The sequence below is a fragment of the Acanthaster planci genome, linkage group LG01, assembly GCF_054643075.1.
Source record: "Acanthaster planci isolate LZ-2023a linkage group LG01, COTS_SCS, whole genome shotgun sequence".
Taxonomy (NCBI): Eukaryota; Metazoa; Echinodermata; class Asteroidea; order Valvatida; family Acanthasteridae; genus Acanthaster; species Acanthaster planci.
In genome coordinates this window covers 33,468,019-33,488,536 of record NC_141777.1, presented here as the reverse complement: position 1 = coordinate 33,488,536, position 20,518 = coordinate 33,468,019, and the positions used below count along the sequence as shown (strand labels likewise).

The window sequence follows — 20,518 nt, the reverse complement described above, 5'->3', positions numbered from 1 at the left end:
TGAGTGTTCCCCAACTTGGTGTACTTGAAACGAATCTCACAAATTCCCACATAAACATTCACAAAATCATTTCATGTAGATAAATTCTTGTATAATTACTGCAACTCAAATACCTATCCACAGGTTTGTCCGAAAATTCTTTTCCTATTTTTGGACACATTTTAAAAGAGCCCATTTTGCATGTCAGAAAAAAATTGGAAAATCAGGAGAAAAATATTTCATCCAAACTTTGTAGCAGGTATTTTAAAATTGAGATGAATCAGAATATTACAAATTTGATGAAGTTTTACTACTGAATTTACTGAAATTTGAGCTTCAAATATTGCTCCATTAAGATATACATGTAAGAAGCGAAAAATGAAAGTGCGCCACATTAGGGTATCGTGGAGTAGCCTAAATTCAAGCATACAAATATTCGCGCATCCGACTTTCTTGTTGTGAAACTTTTCAACGAAATTATGCACTAACATTAATTTACTGTCAATGATCGATCGTCACTTCAACGTTTTCCTTTTTGCAGGGAATTAAAACCTTTTCCAGGGAGAATTTGGGAAAAATGTCAACAGAGCAAAAAGCTTTACTTTACAGACTAAATACAAAAATGAACCAGTTAAAATTGTTGAGAAAATGGATAAATGATCACTGTTCATTCAAGATCGATGTTAAACATCCGATACAGGCACTAATGACGACTTTGATCAACTTTTGCCAAATATTGAGGGCATTACAAAAAATATAGAGCCTGAAACAGTACCGCACACCTTATATTCTGAGATTCCTGTTGGCGATGACGGGTGCAGATTCGGTGACACTGTATTTTGTGACTTTTTCAGAAATACACCCACACGTACATGTAGAAAGAGAAGTTTTGTCACATATCCAGATAAATAAATGTAACTCATACTAATGCTACTTATAATTTATTTGAAAGAATAAAAATTCATGCCTCACTGTAATTTCAAATTGAAAAAAATTTAACTCTGGGAGAACGAAAAAGAGAAAGTGATGGGAGGTCAAGCTATTGTAAATAAGTGTTTTTTCCCCTCAAACTGCATCATTAAACCAAAGTAATTAATGCAAAAAATAATTCCTCATTCAATAGTCATTAACTGGCAGGTTTTTCAGAAGTGGAACATTACTGAAACTCCGTAAAATGACATTTGAGATGTACGTGCACAAATTACGGTGATGTACACTGTGTAGGTTTTACTACAGCCGATCAGACTTGTTTGCAGATGACAGACCTGTTGCTTCGGTGACATTCATTAATATTATTCCATGTAGAATTTTAGCCAACTTTCAACTACTGAAAATAAAAGCCATTAAAAATTTTCATCAAAGTACTATAAGTGCGCGTAATATGGTGGCTCATGGATACCAGTACATCAACAAAGCAAAATCAAAAGAAACAACAAAACACAAACAGGGAAAACATTACACATGAAAGTGAAATGCATGAACGCACCCAAAAAATATACATGTACATATGGAAAGATACGTGTACCCCCAGAACTGTGGTGGGGTCTGACGTTCGAACCACTGAGCGGGGTGAATGTCAGACCCCACTGTTCTGGAGGTAATAGAAAGCTAACAGCTACTAGCTGTTAATTATAAACAGCGTGGTGGCACTACCATGACTACCACACTAGCAGTAGCACTGTGTCCTTCCTCCATGCACTGATCATGGAGCTTTTTAATAATTCTCCATTCCCATTGACCATGCACACGTCGAGTGCTAGCCTGACGTGAGCTGGTTAGTCAACGCGGTCAGTAACCCCTTCAGTACAGCATAAACAAGATTGTGGTAACAGGCACACACAGGCATATACGCACACTATTCCATTACTGGAAAGAACGAGCCCGATGAAAAGCAATTGAAAGCACAAGAAGGGCAAAGAATCAGACATGAAATTTCTTACCTGCTACATAAATGCTACAGTACATGTACATCTGCTTGCAATTTATGATCGGACAGTGTAGATAGAGTAACTGTAGAGGGCGGCAGTAGAGATGCGCGTAGACGCGACCATGGCAAACCATGCTAGTATTAACATAGTTGAAAGAAGGACCAGGCTGAAATTGGCACGAAATTCTGGCCGGATTTTCGGCTGGCCTGATTTTCGGCTGGACGCTATTTTGACGGCTGCAAGCAACCCTTCACGTAACCGGCTACGAATTCTACGGAGGCCGATCACGGCATAGCAGAAAGAGCCCATAAACGTCCACAAACAAATTACAGAAAAAAAGCAATGTTTAAATAAACCATTCCCTGGAATGTATCTTAGCTATGAAACAATTACGTGAACAACTGAGATTTTTTTCACCAACAGGAAACACAGATGAGGGCGCTAGTATAAACAATGATGGCCCCAAAATAATGACGCCTTCGCGAACAGATTCGCAATTTGTATACTGTCAATTTCTCTTCTATTAAGGAAGTTGGAGGCATATGAACTCGGTAATTTCTAAAGAAGTATGGAATTTAATGGCAGAACTATAAAAGAGTGCCGGAACCTGTTTAGAAAGTGTGAAATACGAAAAAGCAAAAGTCGAAACACTCTATAACATTAGTTTCAAGAGTCAACGCACCCGATTAGGAACAAAGACGGGGAAAATCAGTTTCTGGGCTGGTGTTTTCAAACGATTTTGTACCATCCTAAATTTCAAAAAAGTGCGATTCTGCCTACAGGATGTCTCAGCTGATTTGTATCAACAGTTTCTGACACGTCGTTGCACGAGCACGCATTTTTTGTATGGGGTTGATAGGGAGGAAGGAGTAGTGTATGATCTTCCCAGAAAGTTGTGCATTTTTTCTATGTGGGTAGGAAGACAATTGCTGTCCAGTCTCATTCAATGCAACGCCTGCCCATTGGTAATGTCTGTCAACACGTAATTCGCCCGCCACCCTATACTGTGGTGTTTTTGGTAGATCGGAAGTTAAGCTGCCACCCGGCGACGCAAGGGCTCGTTTATTTTGATTTAGGAGCGTCTGCTTGTAATTCTGTTAATTAATTACTGATACAGTTGACTCGCAGTTAGAAGGATATGAATGTCGCGTTTCGGGGTTAAGTGGAGTGGACATTGTTTGCCGCCATGATTTTTGTTCTCCCGACTGTTTTGCTGATATTAGTAGTTTTCTATGTGGCTAAGTAAATAGCAAGGGATACACCGGTGTGTTGCTCGTGCGAGCAAACTTCTAAGAATGATCAGTTTTGGTTATTTTGTAGAACTATCCTAATTATTACAAGCTTGCTGCAATGAATAATATTTTACAGGGCAACGCATGTTTTTCATGAACATCAAAAGGGCCTGTGTCTAATGTGTTTTAATATATTTATAATATAGGGGGCAACGACATGGACAGATAAATTGATTAATTTAAGTTTTCATGCACTATTGGGGGTACCAAGGAGGAAGGAAAGTGTATAGGTGAGTTTCATGAAATTTGAAGTTTCATTTGTCATGACTTGCAAATCAGCAGCGGTCTCCTCCGAGGCCACGATAAAAGATGGGTAACGCATGTCAACACGGCTGGCCCATTAGGTTAGTGTCTCCCAGGGAGTGGGAGTTTCCAAACTCCTTATCTGGTGGGCGGCGACGCAAGGGCTCGTTTGTGAATAATTCTGGTCCGTCTTTTCCATCCGCCGCATCCATTTGAAATAATTCCGCGTGTCAAATGGAAGTGGAACGTAACGGGACCGCCCGCTCAAGCCTTGATAGACATGATAGATCGTCTTGGTAGCTTCCTACAGAGCTGAAATTACTTCAGTACTCAAAGTGTTTGCTAATTACTACACTCCTTACTAGTTAAACCCAACTGATAATATTGTTTTGGGTAATTTTTTGCGGCATGGCTCAACCTGTTGGTACAGGATATCGCGCCAGGGCAGTTCGATAGCTAATTGGAGCGTCTGGAAAGCAAAACAAAATCCGCTTGCATTGTGATGATGATTGTGGCAAACCAGTAAGTATTGCTGAATGTCCATTAGTCCATTTACCAACAGGCCTACATTTAGTTTTAACGGAAAGACTATATAAATCTTAGGGTTCAAATTCAAATTTTCATTCCTTCTTATCCCAAATCTAGATTGTATTGCTTTATGGGGACTCACAATGGCGGTCCATGGTTGATGGCCACGTTCCTGTTATGAAAACAGAACATTTTGAAATGGGATTCAACTGTACACCCGGAGGGACTGTGCATCATATTAAGCAGGTATTACTTTAACTAAGGAAAGTGACACAAAATAGAACTCTGTATGAGTCTGATCTACCGAAAAGTGCATTCGGTATTTGTGCGCATAAGGTGCACATAATCGAGAAAGAACCATGCGCAAGCTGCATCGAGTCATTCAAATATCATTGGTTATTGCGGGGAACAGATGGCGCATTTGGTGGGTTTTTTTTCGCAATCAATTTTTTCTGTTGGTATTATCTGTACTTATTCCCAGCCATGTTTCATGTATAGAAATAATATCTAATAAAAAAACCGCACAACATGGTCGCTGTGCTGTGCCGGATAACTTAAAGGGACATGTTTTTGTTTATATACTTACATGTATTTAAGGAGTCGTGCGAACACCAACCCACCCCCCGATACACAAATGACATTTATTCAGTGACAAGAGTTGTTACTCATTATTGATCTACCCTCTACTACAGTTATGCTGACAGATTTGAATCGAACCGTTGCTGTATGAACTGTCAACCCTGCTCATGCGGCATATTAACAAGAGTTGCTTACCCGTATTATTTCTTTTCTAACAGGGCAATCAGTTCATCTCTCAGTTTGTGTAGTTCTTTATGCTTTGAAACTGCCAGAAGGGTAAATTTATTCCTAAAAGTCATACAACTTGAATATTAATCTCGTACAGGAACTTCGCCAGACTTCTCTTAGTAGAAATCCGGCCGTTATCGTCTTCTCTGTTGGCACGAACGACATAGCAAACGTTCGGTGCAGCTTCGACAAGACGTGCAGACTTCAACCGTCTGGTGGATCTTGCGCGAGAGACTCACCGAGATAGCATGGTATGTTGTGTTTGATACAGTGATGTACTAACCCCTACCGCCACCCTCCCACACACACATCCACTTACAAATGCGAATAAAAACTTACAGCAACACAAACGGCGCACATGTTGAGTTGTCACTTTTACTCCGACTTTAATTATTTGTCTCTACAAAACACATACATTTTTTTGTATTCCCTCTTGCAAAACATCCGTAGACCGTTGCGAACTAATGTTCAACAGAAGTGATCGTCTCTCCTTTTAAAAAGTACTTCAAAATAGCTACTACACGCGGCAATACGATCTTCTATTAAAACTATCTAATTCGCATTTTTTTTTATCTTAGTACAGATTTTGTTGGTTTTCATTCCTGTGGGAATCTTTTTGGATTCATAAGAAAACCTGTTATGACTTTCTGCTCACTGTAAAATGGACTCTTATAGACCCCTAGGTCATTAGAATAGTTTAACCATGGGTAAATGCAACATATTAGGCTCAAGCTGTTGCGATATTTTGGATGTGTATTTACCTATTTCTCTATAACTTCGCATTTTGCAGACATCCCCTCGCTTTGCCGCTTTTTTGATAAAAGCTTGAACGTGTTTAAAGAATCGTTCCCTATTGAAAATAAAATATAGGATTACGTGTATACTGCAAATGAGTGCACACCAGTATTATTTGAATAAATGAAAACATCGTTCTTTAGAAATTAAGGAATATCGTGGAAGACGATCAGTGTACGGGAGATCAAAAAAAATCAGCTAATAAGTTGATAGCAATTCTGAATTGCTGTTATATCGTGATATTCTGCAGTAAAATGTTTTTCAATATTTATTTTGGTTTATCTAGTATAGAGAATTGAAAGCCAGTATACATATAGTTTGCTCAGACTGACACAACCTGCTTCTTTCAGATTGCTATTACATCAATATTACCCCGGCTGGACAACTTTGCCGATTCCGTGCCAAGATACAATAATTTCATACACCAATTATGCAAGAAGCGGAACCTACATTTCATTGACACCGAAGAAGAATTTCCTCAGCGGCATCATTGGCTATGGTCTTGGGATGGGTTGCATGTGAGTGACGATTATGGCGCACCTCTGCTTCTGGAGGTAGTGCAAGCATCTTTGTCGAAGGCCTTTTCTGTCAAGCCTCGCACAGTTTCACCAAAACTACATTCTCCAAAACAGCACGATCATCCACTTCCCTGTAAGTATTAAGCTATGGTCTTGCGTTTCGTGCTGATTGTAGTAGGTGCGTGGAAGTTAACTCCTAAAAAGGGACACAAAGTGGGATTATTGATGGGTGAAAACGTACATACAACGTATAAATTACCCACATTGAAAACTACATGAAAAGGTTACCTGGAAACTTACATTCAGTGTTTCTGATGGGTATGTCTCTAATCAACATTTAAGACAGTTAATTATCCTGCTGGGGCAACTTCCCTCCCCCAACCACCACGGAAATATTTGTGGCTTTTTTCCAACAGGGAATGGGTGTGAAGGACAGAAATTAATCGATATGTTTACCGGTATTTATCGAACAGTAGCACTAACAGAAAACATGTTGGGACCGCAAAGTAGGACTTTGAATTTTATTCTTTTATGTTACTTTCAATGAGCCAGAACCGCCTTACACTTGTGGATTTGCCCATATGGCACACAAAAAGGGAGCCAGTGCTCGAATAGAAATGTTATTCCACATCAGTACATGTTATGCATGAATATAGTGGTGGGTAGCCGAGTCAGTCAGGTAGAATACATATTTAAAGAATCGGTAGCACTTTAATGACTAACCATGGCGGAAGGGCACAGAAGGAGTTGTAACTCAAGCGTCCAATGATGGTCGCCGCCGAGTCTGACGAATAATAGAAAACATTCCAAAAATGCCTTATTGCTGCCTGCATCTTAGCCAGACAAGCGGGGCCAGTAATATCCTGGCAATACTTTTAATTTTTTGCTTGCTATTAAATACAAACTATCGATATGACCAGGAAATAGAGAGAGAAAACTTCCTGATATTAGACCTACTTTTGCCATCATAAATAAACTTTTTATATTTTGACACACTGTTTCATTATCCATGCAAAGTTTGTAATTCTAGTCTCCTCCGTTCAATACATCAGTGTTCAAAGACTAGGTAAGAATTTGGCTAAGACTGGCCATCAAAATCTTCACTACTTCTGGAAAGCCTAGTTCATTAGGAACAAAATGCGCTATTTCATCACAGGGAGTGATCGTGAAATCTCATAAAATACGCCTTTGTACGAATGCCATAATAAATATGATTCAAACAAAACACAAAATCTTACAAACAGCTTGGCTATTTTTTTCCAAAAAGAAGTCCAGAAGAATGAGTTCGATAAGGGCAACAACTGCACATGAACACTTCGGGTACACAGCCTAGTAAAAGCAACCACGCAAGCACTAAATTTGATGTTGTTGTCGGATCATATCAAGCACCAACGATTGCATGAATATCCAACTTCCTATGCTGCAGTACACAACGTTTTAGGGATGCAGATTACCAACGAAAAATTGCGGCGACGATCATATAGTACAAAGAGGGCTTATGGTTGCATAACAGGTGGTGAGTAGCAGGCGTGCGCTGCGCTCTGGCTATGGACATACCGGGTATGCCAGAAAGCGGTATTTGGCCAGATGTTATAGACCGGGCAGTTCAAACTCCTTCTGTGTCCTTCCTCCATGGAACAGGCAAGGAAACCGAATCTCCCTCTGCAATAGACATCCCCCAGCCTAAGCGTCAAACACCAAAGAAAAACGGAGATGTTATTCACTACCACGGAACATCAGTGAAAGATGCAAGAGAGTCTTTCAGGGATATTTCTTCTGGAAATCCACGGTGAGGATTTTTTCGAAACTCCCATATTTCGGAACAGATTAATTAATGATGAATAGACAACAGCTATTTGGATTCCCACCCAGGCCATTGTCGGATATGACAGTAAAGTTAGTTTGACATTTGACATTTCCACCATAGGTTTGTACAGCGAAGGTCTGATTTTTGTCCACATTGCAAATATCAAACTAAGTGTACTGTCACTTATGGAATCGACCCAACCTTTTCTGCTGGAAGTGTCATAGCGGTACCCCGCAGCCGATGGAAGGACGCCGTCCAGCCTCCAACAGATCGACCTCCAATTGGAAGACGCCCTGACACTCACTTAAGACCGCCCACGATGGGGCAGTCAGAGGATCATCTTGGCTCAACGCTGCTATGGTATGGGATTTTCTTGTAGCAGTATTTGGAATGCCTTGGTTTTCTGTATCATTTATATTGGTCCTTACCATCGGTGGAATTTCAAACTGAAAGGCTATACATGAGTGTAATACAGAAGGACCCATTTGATTATTTCATTACCATGGCAAAAACCTTTTCAGCAGATAAACACATTTGTTGCAATGCAAAATGTCTGATCTTGATAAATTATCAACAACTGTTTTTTTCACTTTCTGATTGCGAGCATTTTTTTTCAATAAGCGGTCATTTACTGCTTGCGCCATATATTACAGCATGTACAGAATAGCTCAAGCTTGTCTGAATCCCGAAGAGGTCCCCGTTAGTGCTATTCTTAGTAAAAAATCACCAAAAAAGAAAAAAACGACTTCTTCCACAAAATGGTGTATGGGACAGTCTACTTCTACTTTCCCGTCTCCCCTTACGGGCTGACTATTCTCTTTATTCGGGATTATATTAATTTCCATTTATATTGGGGGAAGTTCCTCACCTCTCCATACTCAACTTAACACTGTTGACGACTGAAAGGAAAGTTATTTGCATGTATATGAAGGCATGTTTGTGTTCGAAGCAAATTCTTGTGTTTGATCATCATAAGTCATATGAGACATGTCCCGGAAAAATTAAGTGCCTACATACTTATCATGTAACAAGGCACTTCATTTAATAACCATCGACACGCCCAAAGCACGTGTGCTATGGTAATGAACTGTGTCACACTGATGAATATAGTTTTGAGTGTCATTGTAATATAATTACAATATGGCCCCAAAATTGAAATGAAATGGTAAACTCATTTTGCCTCTGTTTTTTTAAATTAAAACGTTGAAAAAGGCAAGTGATACACAACATTAGTCAAAATTGTTTAAGTCAAATATTTTTGCAATTTATTATTATACTCTTGAGGGCTAATTCGCTTTTCCCTCTCACCAGGAAAACAATGATGGAGGGCCCAGACGCTTCCAAATTGAGTACAGTCGTGTATGTCCTTCCATATCCAAAAGCATCCTTCTACAAGGTAGGTGACACAAACATTTCGTTTGTCTCGTCAGCCAGTGAGAACAAGAGAAAATTGTTATGTCAGGATTTGTTTCGTCAAGACCGTCAGTGAACGGGCAAGAATTCATTGGAATGGTTTCCATGTATAAATAAAAAGGAATTAAGTCACACAAATTTTAAAGCCTACAATGAAATTGGGCAGTATTGCAGTAGATGCGTGCTGTAAAGGAACAAGAGCGGAGCAAAGAAGTTGTAAATTATTTTAAGGTTATAAATCACACAAAACTGCTTTTGAGCAAAAGTCATGATAAACTATCAGTGTTTGTGTACACGTCCATGTACATAGGTACATGTGCATGCATGGTTAGTGAGCACAATGAAGTTCGTAAGTACCCATGCAAAATCAGGTTTTATAATGTGGACCAGAAGCGTTGGGATAGAACCCTCAAGGTGCCCATGGACCAATGTGAAGTTAAAGGAGGGCATGTATGTAATTTAGTTCTGTTCAGATGAATTGTTCTTTATTTTCGTGCCAGTCGCCAAAAGTGGATTGTAAGTTGTATTTACTATGCTTGTTGATTAATTCATAATAGAAACCAGAAAAGAAGGGTCTTGCGAGCCCATCTAAGAACAAAAGAGCAATGCCAAAAGAAGAGAACGTTTGCTGCGATTGCGGTGCATTGTATCCAGATAACTTTGGTTTTTTGGATCACTTCCACAAGAGGCACCGTTTCCGGGGGAGACCATGCACTCAGCACGACACAAGCAGTCAGGTGTGTTCGTCTACAAAAGAAGTAACGTTTAACCTAACCATTCATTCACATTTGTAATGTTACTGCCAAGTTTGCACAGTATCGTGATCCCGAGAAACATTTTCTGAACTTTTTGCAGAATTGATATCTTAAAGTATCCACGACGCTTAATCGGTGTATTATTACGCGGAGCAGTTCCATTGCAGGGGTCTAGAACATTCGCACGAGAGCTCGCATGGTAACTTTCGCAACTCTTACGTTTTCAGCTGTTCATGGGGGCGGAAAAAGTTCGGCTTCCAGTGCGTATACATATACGCTCTCTTGCAGGTTTTCTACGACTCCTGAAATCAAGTAGGATGAGACCGCTTGGACGCTGAATCAATCGGAGCGCTATGTGTGCCAGGGGGTCCCCTACATATTCCTTTTTTCGAAAAACGCACTTCTTGTGATTCTATAACGGTCCAAATCGTTTGAAAAAGGACATCACCCCAGAAACAGATTTTCCATTTTTGTTCCTAATCGGGTGCGTTGACTCCTGAAATCAATTGGGCTGAGACAGCCTGTGGGCTGAATCATTCGGGGCGCTGGTGTGCACTAGGGCCCCCTCTACTCATTCCTTTGCAGAAAAGCGCACTTCTTCCAAACTCCGTAACGTGATGCTGATTATTACAGTGTATGAATAACAGATAGTAATTGGCACAAATCACCTGAGTAGCTGAAAGCACCTTTAAAACAAAACAACGACAACAACATTGGGAAGTATGGGTGATCTTTGCATTTGTGAATGCTCATAATACCCCTTCTCATAAGCGTCCCTCGTACTAAATAAAACATTAGAATTTTTTAACCAAATTTTTCAAACATTCAGAAAACCCCCCTCCGCGTCGCAGTAACTGAGTAAATAGGATTGTGTCGGTGTTTTCCCGTGATGCGTTGTGCTGAAAGGCCTCTCCTTTGCAATTTTTCGGTGGCGCTCTTCATTGTGAATCGCCTTCAATTCAATACCATTTTCATACATGCTGACTTCATCCATTGAAAATGTCTCCAGATAAATGGGGTGTTTAGTGTATTGTTATGTTTATTTTTTTCTCATACATTTTGTCCCTTTTTTGTTATTCATGAAGGAGATGGCAACCAGCCACCGAGATGCATATTTTGGTGGAGGCACGAAGAGGACAGCAGCAGAGCAAAAGGCGGACAGGTTGGCGGGTGTAATTGGCCAGTCCATTGGATCCAAGCAACTTAACGAAAAGGCACTGCCAAGTAACTGTCTCCGCTTGTTACAAGAGAAGATTCGGTGGGTTAGAAGAGATCGAAATGGATTGAAGACATTGTCTATCCTGTGGGCTCAGAATAGACATGGTATAAGAGATAAAGTCCATCGAATTCTGGCAAGGCAGGAAACTTTAAAGAAGAATAATGTTAAGAAAGTTGAACGTGAAAACAAAAGTCGATCCCATTTGCGTAAGCGAAAACAAAAAATACAACCACAAATGGGCAAGAAAAAAACAATGAAGAGCCAAATCCTAGTGAAAGTCCCAAATGCAAAAACGCAAAGAAATTGGAGAATAGTACCAAACCAAACAATGACAAAAACGGTACGAGATGCCAAGCCACACTGACAAAATCGCAAGAAAAATATGATTCAGAGACGGAAAAAAATGATGATTCACAGCCTCAATTGTACTGTATATGTAACCAGCCATACGATGCCAACCGGAGCATGGTTGCTTGCGACAAATGTTCCGGCTGGTGTCATTACTCGTGTATAAATCTTGAGCCAGAACGGAAAGATGAATCTTTCATGGATAATGTTACGTTTTATTGCGGAATTAATGGCTGTAATGCAGGAAAATTTGTATTTCAATCAGCTTCAAACAGTGCAAGTGACGATAATAAATAGGGAATAAATTCCGCAGGACATCAAATTCAATTTCACGTGAGCGCGGAAAAAATAAATGAAGATGAAAAGCCGCGCATAAATGTACGATTACGGAATAAAAGCGGACAGGAAAGAGTGTACGCAAATGAACTGGGAAGTAGTATCGATGAACTTTCAAACACTGAACCTTCTGACAGTGAAAGTGGTGAGATTCAATATAAAAGCACTTCCATGCGACATAAAAACGAATTTGACGCAAGTAAATTAAGTTCTCAAAAAACAAATGATGATGATCAAACACCAGGCATAAGAAAACAGGTCCATGTTAAAAAAACAAAAGAAAAAGTTTATAAAAAACGCAAGTGAAAGTAGTACCGATGACAGCGAGCATAACAACAAACGTAACATTCAAATTTCAAAGCTAAGGAGGAAAAAAGACCTATTGCCCTCCAAATCAGGGCCAACAGAAAAGGTTGCGAATAAAGAACTGGGTGCTGATAACCTTCAACCAAAGCGGACCAGTACCTTTATGAATTCATTCAAGTCAGCAATTGGAAAAAATGAATGTCAAGAATTACCAGGAGAAGAATTACCTGAAATAGTCAAGCACAGAGTTGGGCAAGTGAGAACAACAGTCATTATTCATACTCCAATTCGGCAAGTTCTGATTTTATTAAAAAAAATAGAGATTTCTCAAATGAAGTTCTCTTAGATAGTAGTAATGAAACATTAGAGGACTTAATCCCGGAAGAGGTTTTGTCAGAAATGTGTAGTAAACATAAATCTAACCAATCGAACAGTATTAAGAAAATCAGACCTGTAATCCCACCACCCTCCCGAAAAACGTCACTTTCTCATAAAAAATACTACATGGACTAAATTAAGAAAAAAGCAACAAGGAAACAGTCTGCCATCAGAGTGGGCCGAAGTATTTGCCAAACCATTACAGAAATTATATCCTTATTGCTGTTTACAATTCAAACGACACTACGTGAGTTTAAAAAGCCCCAAACGAAAAACATTCAAATTACTGCAAATGGTTATTGCAATTTTACAGACTGCAATATTAAGTTCAAGATAAAAATGACTTCCGAAGAAGATTTGAAAGTGAAAGCTTCATTTCAGGGTGATCAGAAGCATGCAAAAAGCGAGACACGTGCCCGTTATATAAAGGGAAACCAGAGGGAGCAACTAAAAAGCAAATTGAAATACAAACCACCTAGGAGAGAATATTTAGATCAGTTAAAAACTTTAAGTAATAGTGTCACAGTGTGCTCACTTTACGGACACTGCAACAGAAGGACTGGATGCAGGCCAGAAAAATGATTGTAACAAAACCCAATCTGTACTATTTACAATATTTGATATGAATTTATTTACAAAATTTCTCGATTCTATAATACAAAATATACACCATTCTGTATTTACAGCCAGATGTCTCTCAAGTGAGTGTAGCTACAACTCAGTATTAAATTTCATTAATCAAATGAATGCCTTTGCAATTCAAGTATGTACAGTTAAGTATAGGTATGAGTGAATTAAAATTTTGAGTTCACAGTCAATTCACAAACTAGTGCATCAAAGAGATACACTTGATAGTTTACAATTTCTGTAATATAATGCTGTAAATTTTTAGCTCTGAAAACTACCTCAAAATAAAAGAATTAGCAATCAAAGTTCCTCCCAGGAAAATAAGTATTCGCAAGAAAACTTCTAAACAAATGTCAGCATCATCAAAGTAAAAGAATTATCAATTGAAGTTCCTCCGAGGAAAATAAGTATTTAAAAGAAAACTTCTAAACAAATGTCAGTATAAACTCCAGAAAAAAACAAGGTTGGTTAAATAACCTGAAAGGTTCAAGGCATGTACATGTAATAGTAGATCTTTCAGTCAAAATTCGCAAGTGTACGTCTGCTCTCAAATTTAAAATATCTGACATACAGTTCGACGTAATATCAGTTCGTCTCTCCTTGATAAGAATCTGCCCTTGCTAGCTTGCTCATCGACTCTGGTACATCTGCGGGACCACTTCCGCAACTTAGATGTGAACCCTCACTGCAGTGTGCTGTGACCAAGGTTACATCGGAATTCAAGAACCAGCCATCGAGCGTGAGGAGGAACGGAACTCAGCCAGTCTTTGAGCCAAGCTCAGATCTTCAAGGCCATCTAATTGAAGCAATAATTCACCAAAATGCCAAATAGTATGGTACAATAACAAAAATTTTATCTCAATCTCGAACTGTCATTTCAAAGAAAACTTGTCAGAACTCAAACAACTACGATCAGTAATTTAGCATCAAGTTGATTTCGAACACATCTTTAACAAATTAGTTAAGGCTGTTAAAGTTCAAAATACCACTCCATCCAGTTTCTTGAGAGTCACAACAAAAAGCACCGATAAATGACAAAATAACTTGAATTTAAACTTACGGTTTTCTTCAGTTTTCTAATCTTGGAATGTCAATCAGCCGCTACGATGATCCTGACAACCAATTTTGCCTCATAAGCAGCCTGACAAATCTGCTACTGGCTGTGGCAAATGGCGCAACCAAAATACAAACTCGCGCGGCACTGGGATAGGGACTATCAACTCAGCCCACGCACCTCATCATCATGATGCATCTCTCAGTTCTCCACTGTCTATCATTGTTCATCAGATTTATACCCACTTGTGCTCTGTTCACATTTAAATCGCCCACAGAACTCCAGCCTTATTTTCTTTATCCACACAACCTGTGACACGTCTTTACAAAAGAAAGCTCCACTGCAATACAAAAGAACAAGGTAGTGCATCCAAATTCCTAAGTACAGAAAGCCATGGCCCTGTTCATTGATGTGTAACCTGAAGAAGTAAAGTGATGAATTAAACATGAAGAGAAAGTCTAGTGAATAATACATGCCAAAGTTTAGTTCAGATAAATTGGGCACAGGAGCTGACACTGAAATAGAAAATATCTGACATTAATTGACCTGATAGAAAAATAGGAATAAAATATGGAATTAATTAATGGAGAATTCTGACATTTTCTCCCCCCTTAGAAAAAGAAATTTTATTTCTTTTTCCTCTCTTCTCAGAATTCTGTCGTCTGGAAAGGAGAAAAAATAAACAATTATAATAATAAGAGATTAAAATCATTATCTTATCGCTGTAGTCTCGGTCTCTGTAAAAGAAAACGAGCAATTTTAAAACATGTCAAATGTACATCTTCTGAAAAAATTTTTCAGGATGCAGGAATAGTGCCCCACATAAGACAGTCCTCCACAAAATTTCTAGTGAATCTAAACGAATTTGTAAGCACAAAGAAAGCCAGGTAAAAGGTATGTTAAGGATAATTAGGAAACAGAAAAAAAAAGGATGGTATACTCCCTGGAGTAGTGAGAAAATTTTCAGTTGCCCCCTCAGCTTTAATGTTATATACCGAGGATAGCGTCAGAATTTACCATTATCTTTCACGCCGAGATATAGTTTATTTCGATGCCACTGGATCCATCATGGAAAACAACCGTGCTTTCGACAGCAATAAAAAATATCTGTTGTATGACCTGGTGGCGAGACATCCCAGAAAAGGAAACCCACCGTTAGTCCTTGCTTCATTCGTAACGACGGATCAATCTGCTGTTAACATCTCCCACTTTTTAAGTTCATTCCTCCATTCAGAGCAAGCAATTTATGGTCATAACGGGGTTAAAAATCCACTATGTGTTATGATAGACGATAGCTCTACTTTACTCTTAGCAGTTCTTCGATCTTTTACATGTGAAACAGTCTCAGAATTTTTGTCTCGATGTTACAGAGTAGTAAATCATCAAGCCTCTAAAGAGGATCTAAGAAAAACGTTTATTCATCATTGTGCAAGTCATTTTATAAAAAACGCTTCCACAGCAACCCGCAAATATTATGGGTCCAACTTTAAGGAAGCCATGGTTAGGTCTTCTGGTTAAAGCTGATAGTTTGACAGAGATTGATGATATCGTATATGCACTGGCAATTCTGACACTTTCAGAAACATCAATACCGCTTATACGTGAAATGCACAGCAAAATGCAAAGAAAACTCGAGTCCACAAATATTAGTAGCGAATGTTTCTTTCAGTACGAAGATACATGTGAAGAAAATGAGTTTCGAGAAGACGAGAGTTCTGTAGACGTCACACAGGATGAACTGACAAGTCGAGCTCCAAATTCACCGTTTAAATTGCGCTTCGAGAAAATTGCGCAAAAGGCTCTTATCAACATTCACAGTCAAGCCAAAAGTTCACAGTTACACGCGCGGAGTGCGTATTACAGCATCACTTTCTTGAAGTATTTACTCAATTACGTGTTACCAACCATTCCGACCTGGTCAGCACTGTTGCTTGGGGATCTTGGCAGGTACGGACAAACTCAACCTTACAGTGAGTTCAGCAATATGTACCAAAAATTAAAGTCTTCCCAGTCTCAAAATATTTCCTCAGACAATAGGACGCAAGGCATCATTGAAAAGAGTATGGGTGAAGTCAAAAGGGTGAAATTATTTCACAACAGGTGCAGGAAGCTGAATGAGCTTGCTAAAATTTACAAGAGGGACTTACTCCCATTACACAGAGAATTCGTGGACAGCTTTTGCAACCAAAAAAGGAAAGTGAAGCACAAGTCACTGAAACTGGCTTCAGAGAAATGGTCGAAGAGATACCGAACTTCTACACCACAGAGTAAGGGCAAATATCTGTCCCCACCTGCCAAGAGCATCCAATTTAACGAGAAGCCTCCAAAAAACAAAAATAACATGCAAACAAAGGGAAATTTAATTTTTGGCAAAAAGGCAAAATGTGGTAGGGCGTACCGTGAAAACATCCACACCTCTCAACCTCTCTCAAACCTTATCTTTCCCATCAAAACACACCAAAACGACAATGTGCATAAAGGATGTGAAATAGAATCGGTGAATAGAAACTTCGCGGGGACTGGTATCCAAAATAATAATGTTTCGTGTTGGTGGATAGCAAGTATTCAAGCAATAAAACCGTTATTTGAAAATATCCACAGAGATGTTTCGAGCATTGAAAATATGACACATATAAACGAAAGTATCCTAGCTATTATCGACATTTTGTTTAAGTCCGTCAGTGGAAAACCATTAAAATACAGCAGTGTTTCAAAGACGGTTAGGGCATGCGCTGACCAGTTGGAACTGAACTGCATGCAGCAACAAGATGCCGCAGAATTTGTTGCATCACATATAATACGCGACCTTCTCAATGATGCGGAATTAAACACAGAACTTGGAATTAATCGTGTTACCCAGTGTCTGAAATGCAAAACAAAAGAATGCTCAGAAGTAACTACTACATCAGTTTTGCCAATTCTGGTAACACACAATCATATAAGGGATTGTTGTTTTGAGTATTTCAGGGCCGATACTTGCATTGGCCTCAATTGCGATACGTGCATGGATGATAAAGCAATGAAGAAGAACTCTGCGCGTATTTTCTTGGCCCCACATATACTTATTGTACAATTGCTACGGTTCAAAATAAAAAAAATAAGGCACAAAAAATATAAGACAGATCCACGCAAGTGATCACTTGGACTTCACACATTATCACTCTGATCCGACAAAAAAGTCAGTATATCGCCTGGTTTCAATGATTTTACATTATGGCATAAGCGTGGAATTTGGACACTATGCGACCTTGGTAAAAAGCAATTCATGACATAAAATCATTGAATACAATGATGAAAATGTACGTGAGGTAAATTCAATAGAATTTAAGCACTTGTCCGATAACTACGGGTATTTATTTTTCTACAAAAAGGTCAGGGACGATGAATGCACTGTCATATCAGAACAAAGTGCCAGTGACAGCAGTTATGAATATCCCACAAGACATGCAGAGGTTGCTGACCCCATCAGTGATGTTTTGGTATCTGAGTTAGGTAGCGAAAATGGTATGTCAAAATCCAAAAACAATGACAATGATCACAACTACTCATCGAGTACACGAAATAAATATGTACCGAGGTTCTGGAACAGCAACACAAGTACAGAACCAATGACGCACTTCAATTCAAATGGGGAACGGTTTGTGAATGACATGTGGGGCTACATAGACGACAACAACCTTAACAATGTTGCGCTTAAGTCAAAAACAAGCAAAAGTTTCATAACTTTCCCTCAACTAGCTCATTTGAATGAAAAACTATTAGATGCATTGTTGCAACACATCCAAAAAGAAGATCCGGGCTACAATAAAGGGTGGATAAGCGATTTCTTTGTGGATTTCTATTTGGAACAAGTTGTACATCATGATTCTGTTATTACGACATGTGGGGCCTTAAAATGCTCTGAAACAAAGGCAATCGTCAACAATACAGTCAGGAAATCTACTTATACAGCTGTACAGAAATTGTGCGATGTTTATAGTTACCTACCAAAATTGATTCTGTGCCCTCTATTGCTCGATAGTCACTTTAATTTATACGTAATTGACCAAAACAGAGACAACATGTTCGTGTATGATTCCATGTGCTTAGACACTGTTTATGCACTTAAACTTAGAGCGGAAACAGAGCGACACGCAGACTCATTCAAAAACTTTTTCCCACACAGGCGCTAAACAAAAGCACTGGCATGTCATCCCAGACGTGCCGCAACTAAGATACGATCATCCTATTGATATCCTTCCAGTTGCTCAGCAAAGTGATTCTGCAAGCTGTGGTGTGTACTGTTGTTTGTTTGCAGAGCAGGCAGCGTTCGAACAACGTGGAATACGAGATAGTGACAAAAGCAAAGATTTGAGAGCATACGTAACGATGAGTGCAGTGCTAAGAGCGAAAGTGTGTGATTACGGATTGAGTCAACTCTATGGAAGCATTTCAATTAAATGAATGCAGAATTTTATGTTAGCTATCAGGGAACTATTCATGTTTCACTAACTGTGAAAGCGACAAATGTTGTACATACTTCCCTCGTACCGTCGATATATTTGCTCGAGGTAAAAAAAAATTAGGGAACGGCCCACACACTCTCTTTGTAGAAATCATATGTTCAACTTCATTTTTGCCCAATCTAAACAAATGCGTCAAAAAGTTCTCGGCTGATCTGTAAAAGTGGCTATTTTAATTGTGTTTCATTTTTCGGAATGAACCCTCGGCGTCATGATCACCTCGTTTGCATACACAAAATAGTGGAACCAGAACATGTGAAATCATTTCAGTTGAACAGTTTTTCCGCCAATTTGATGTACAGTAGTCGTGTACTAATTGCCTTTTCTCCGTATTTCTTAAATACAAATAAATATGTTCAACACTGATTTATAAACTGGTTGTGGTCTAGTAGCTGTATATTTCTTTCCTTCCTAATTGTATTATTCATTTCAAAATTTTTAAGGTTTTTGTGTTTCCCGTGAGTTGACATTTTATTATTCCATACAATATTGAACTCTTCAACAGTTAACTCAAGTCATCATTTGACTGTTTGTTAAGCTTTGGAATAATTGGTCCACCTAATATTCCTTGTTGAAACAATATCTCAATTTCCACTTTAAGTTTAAGTGAAGCACTTTACAGATTGAAAGCAAATGTACATGTACTTGCAAAAATGATTTGTGGTTTGAGCATGGTGTATATTTTACCAGTTACCATTACAGGAAGTGCAGACCTGCATCATGAACTGGTTCGATGTTCCTCTTCTGGTCAATTTTTTTGTCATTTCTTAAAAGAAAATTTCAGTTATTCGAAATTGTGTTCGGTAGGCCTTTTGAGCAACTTCATTACGTAAGTATAGCAAGCAAGTTTTTAGGAAAGTCTTCAATGTTACTATTTCTGTTTAGGTTAACCTTTTAATACCTAAATAAAGGCAAACACAGTTGTACATAAGTAGCAATAAATTGTCACATACCAAATAAAGAGTTTTGACTGTTGCTTGTAGATTGTGAGGTCATTGCATTTTGTTTCAATGACTTTTCTGTTCGTATAGTAAGGCGGTCAGTCAAGAATAAAGTAGATAAACCACTTTTACAGGGGCAACCTTGGAGAGTTTCCCTTTTAACTATGTACCAATGGCCCTTTGAAATTACCGAGGTCAAGTATGCCTTTGAAGTCGACGACTTTTAAATCATTTTATGGAAAACTAATGCTCCATCCTGTTTGAAAAGGAATAATTACACTCAAAGAGCATACCCAGTAGGTATTGCTAGGTCAGCCTGTCCCCCTGACATTTTAGCGATTCGGGGCCCTAAACGAGTGTGCTTGGAGCATCCCCATATACATTCCTTTCAAGAAAATTACACTTTTTAAACAAAAATTGTACAAAATCGTTTGAAAACGGACATCAGCCCAGAAACCAATTTTCCCCGTCTTTGTTCCTAATCGGGTGCGTTGACTCCTGAAATCAATTGGGCTGAGACAGCCTGTGGGCCGAATCATTCGGGTCGCTAATTAAGTGTGCCCAGGGGTCCCCTCTACACATTCCTTAAGAGAAAAGCAGATTTTTTTGAAATTTAGGATGGTACAAAATCGTTTGAAAACGGACATCAGCAAAAAAAACCCGACTTTCCCCGTCTCTGTTCCTAATCGGGTGCGTTGACTCTTGAAACCAATGTTACAGAGCGATTTCGATTTTTGCTTTT

At 38.9% G+C, this 20,518-nt stretch overlaps 3 protein-coding genes across 3 annotated transcripts in view; 2 read left to right on the top strand and 1 right to left on the bottom strand.

Annotated features, from left to right (window-relative positions):
* The window catches only part of LOC110987137 (uncharacterized), a 41,894-nt gene extending 39,852 nt beyond the window's left edge, over positions 1-2,042 (bottom strand). Inside the window, exon 1 of the mRNA XM_087135444.1 lies at positions 1,920-2,042. The gene's annotated coding sequence lies outside the window, so the exon portion shown is untranslated. The remainder of the gene's footprint in view (positions 1-1,919) is intronic.
* Positions 2,043-4,904: 2,862 nt separating this feature from the next.
* Positions 4,905-11,713, top strand: LOC110986323 (uncharacterized). The gene is made up of 7 exons (XM_087144832.1): positions 4,905-5,028; positions 5,923-6,223; positions 7,732-7,879; positions 8,018-8,257; positions 9,209-9,293; positions 9,868-10,047; positions 11,151-11,713. Exons 1-7 carry the CDS (start codon positions 5,026-5,028, stop codon positions 11,646-11,648), a joined length of 1,455 nt encoding a protein of 484 aa, XP_087000958.1. The 5' UTR covers positions 4,905-5,025; the 3' UTR covers positions 11,649-11,713.
* A 4,138-nt stretch (positions 11,714-15,851) lies between these two features.
* LOC147800681 (uncharacterized) lies at positions 15,852-19,777 on the top strand. The gene has a single exon (XM_087144831.1). It carries the CDS (start codon positions 15,940-15,942, stop codon positions 17,467-17,469), a length of 1,530 nt encoding a protein of 509 aa, XP_087000957.1. The 5' UTR covers positions 15,852-15,939; the 3' UTR covers positions 17,470-19,777.
* Positions 19,778-20,518: the final 741 nt, after the last annotated feature.